Source organism: Carya illinoinensis, chromosome 16, assembly GCF_018687715.1.
Source record: "Carya illinoinensis cultivar Pawnee chromosome 16, C.illinoinensisPawnee_v1, whole genome shotgun sequence".
Lineage (NCBI taxonomy): Eukaryota > Viridiplantae > Streptophyta > Magnoliopsida > Fagales > Juglandaceae > Carya > Carya illinoinensis.
The window spans coordinates 7240476-7241935 of NC_056767.1; the positions used below are offsets into that span (position 1 = coordinate 7240476).

The 1460-nt window shown below is 39.8% G+C and overlaps 1 protein-coding gene across 1 annotated transcript; it reads left to right on the forward strand.

Annotated features, from left to right (window-relative positions):
- The first annotated feature begins 396 nt into the window (after nucleotides 1–396).
- On the forward strand, nucleotides 397–1218 carry LOC122298764 (UPF0481 protein At3g47200-like). The gene has a single exon (XM_043108625.1). It carries the CDS (start codon nucleotides 397–399, stop codon nucleotides 1216–1218), a length of 822 nt encoding a protein of 273 aa, XP_042964559.1.
- Nucleotides 1219–1460: the final 242 nt, after the last annotated feature.

Below are 1460 nucleotides of genomic sequence, written 5' to 3' on the forward strand. Positions count from 1 at the left end.
CGCTAGAAAGTAATTATACGGAGATTTCTCAAATGCCGGCCTTTAAATTACCGTTTTATAATTAAGTTCCCGGCAATGAATAAATCGCCGTCTAATTATATTCCAGCGATTTTTAAATCGCCGGCATATAGTTTTAGCATTTTGAAATTATATTCCGGCGATTAGGAAATCGTTGCCAAAAAGCACACATTACGCGGTGATTTTGAAAGTTCGCGGCAGTATAGATGAAATGGCTTAATAGTAGCGGCGATTATGCGGCGAGTCTATAATGGTTGGAATATAGCGGTGATTTTTGTAGTTTTCCCGGCGATTTTAGCTTTCTGTTGCTGTGCGAAGTGAAGACTCTCCACACTGCAGTGAACATCGGCATCCAGAGTTTCAAGAGCGCCAACATCCATGGAAATTACAATTTCTGAGGAAGGCGAATCCAGCCGCGCCAATTACCCGGAGCCGATACGTGAGTTCACCGAGGAGGAACGGAACAACATAAAGAAGCAGGTAACGATATATGCGGGGGAAGCCAAAAAGCTAAAAGAAGAAGCCCAACGTGGAAGCACTAGCTGCATCTACAGAGTCCTCCCGAGGCTCAAGGAAAGCAATGGTGACTCGTTATACGAACCCAACAAGGTCTCCATCGGGCCCTACTACTACAAACTTCGTAATGAAAAGTTCAAGATGGCCGAAGATTGCAAGAAGAAGTGCTTCGGCTCCTGGCTGGTCAAGAACAGAGATCAAGACATGCAAATCAATACCTATATGAGCTGCTTGCAAAGAATAAGCAAACTTGAAGAGAAGATTAGAAAGTGTTATTCTGAAGAGGTCGATGTCGCCGGTATTGAATTTCTCGAAATGATGGTTGTTGATGCTTGTTTTATAATAGAAATAATTGAAATGGTTAGATTCACGAAGAAACGTGCCAACTACAGAAAATCGGATCTTGGAGCCTTGGCGTGGATGGTACCTTATTTCTACAGGGACTTTCTCCTGCTTGAGAATCAGATCCCTTTTTTCGTTCTGGAAGAGATATATGCGCTTACCCATAATATTTCTGTCAAGGAAAGTACAATCCCGCTGCAGTTTGCTGCTTTGCGCTTCTTTAACTACGGAATGAAAAGATTCTATTTCATGACAAGGGACAAGCATGAAATGGATGGGGTCCTGGTCTCGAAATGGATGGTGTTTAGAATGTATTATCTTTTGTATGAAATTATTACTTAGTTTTTCTTTTCGACTTTTCAAATTGTCCACAAAATCTATATATCATTATATATAGTGAAGGTAAAAATTTGGATATGCATAAGCCAATCAAAGTTGATAGATAAGAGAAACATAAAATCAACGTACGTACTCTATAGGACCAAACTTCATTTTAAGACACACACACACACACACCAAAAAAAAAAAAAGAAGAAGAAGAAAAAAACTCTAGAATTAACAATGTTTCTTTTAGCGTAGTTTCT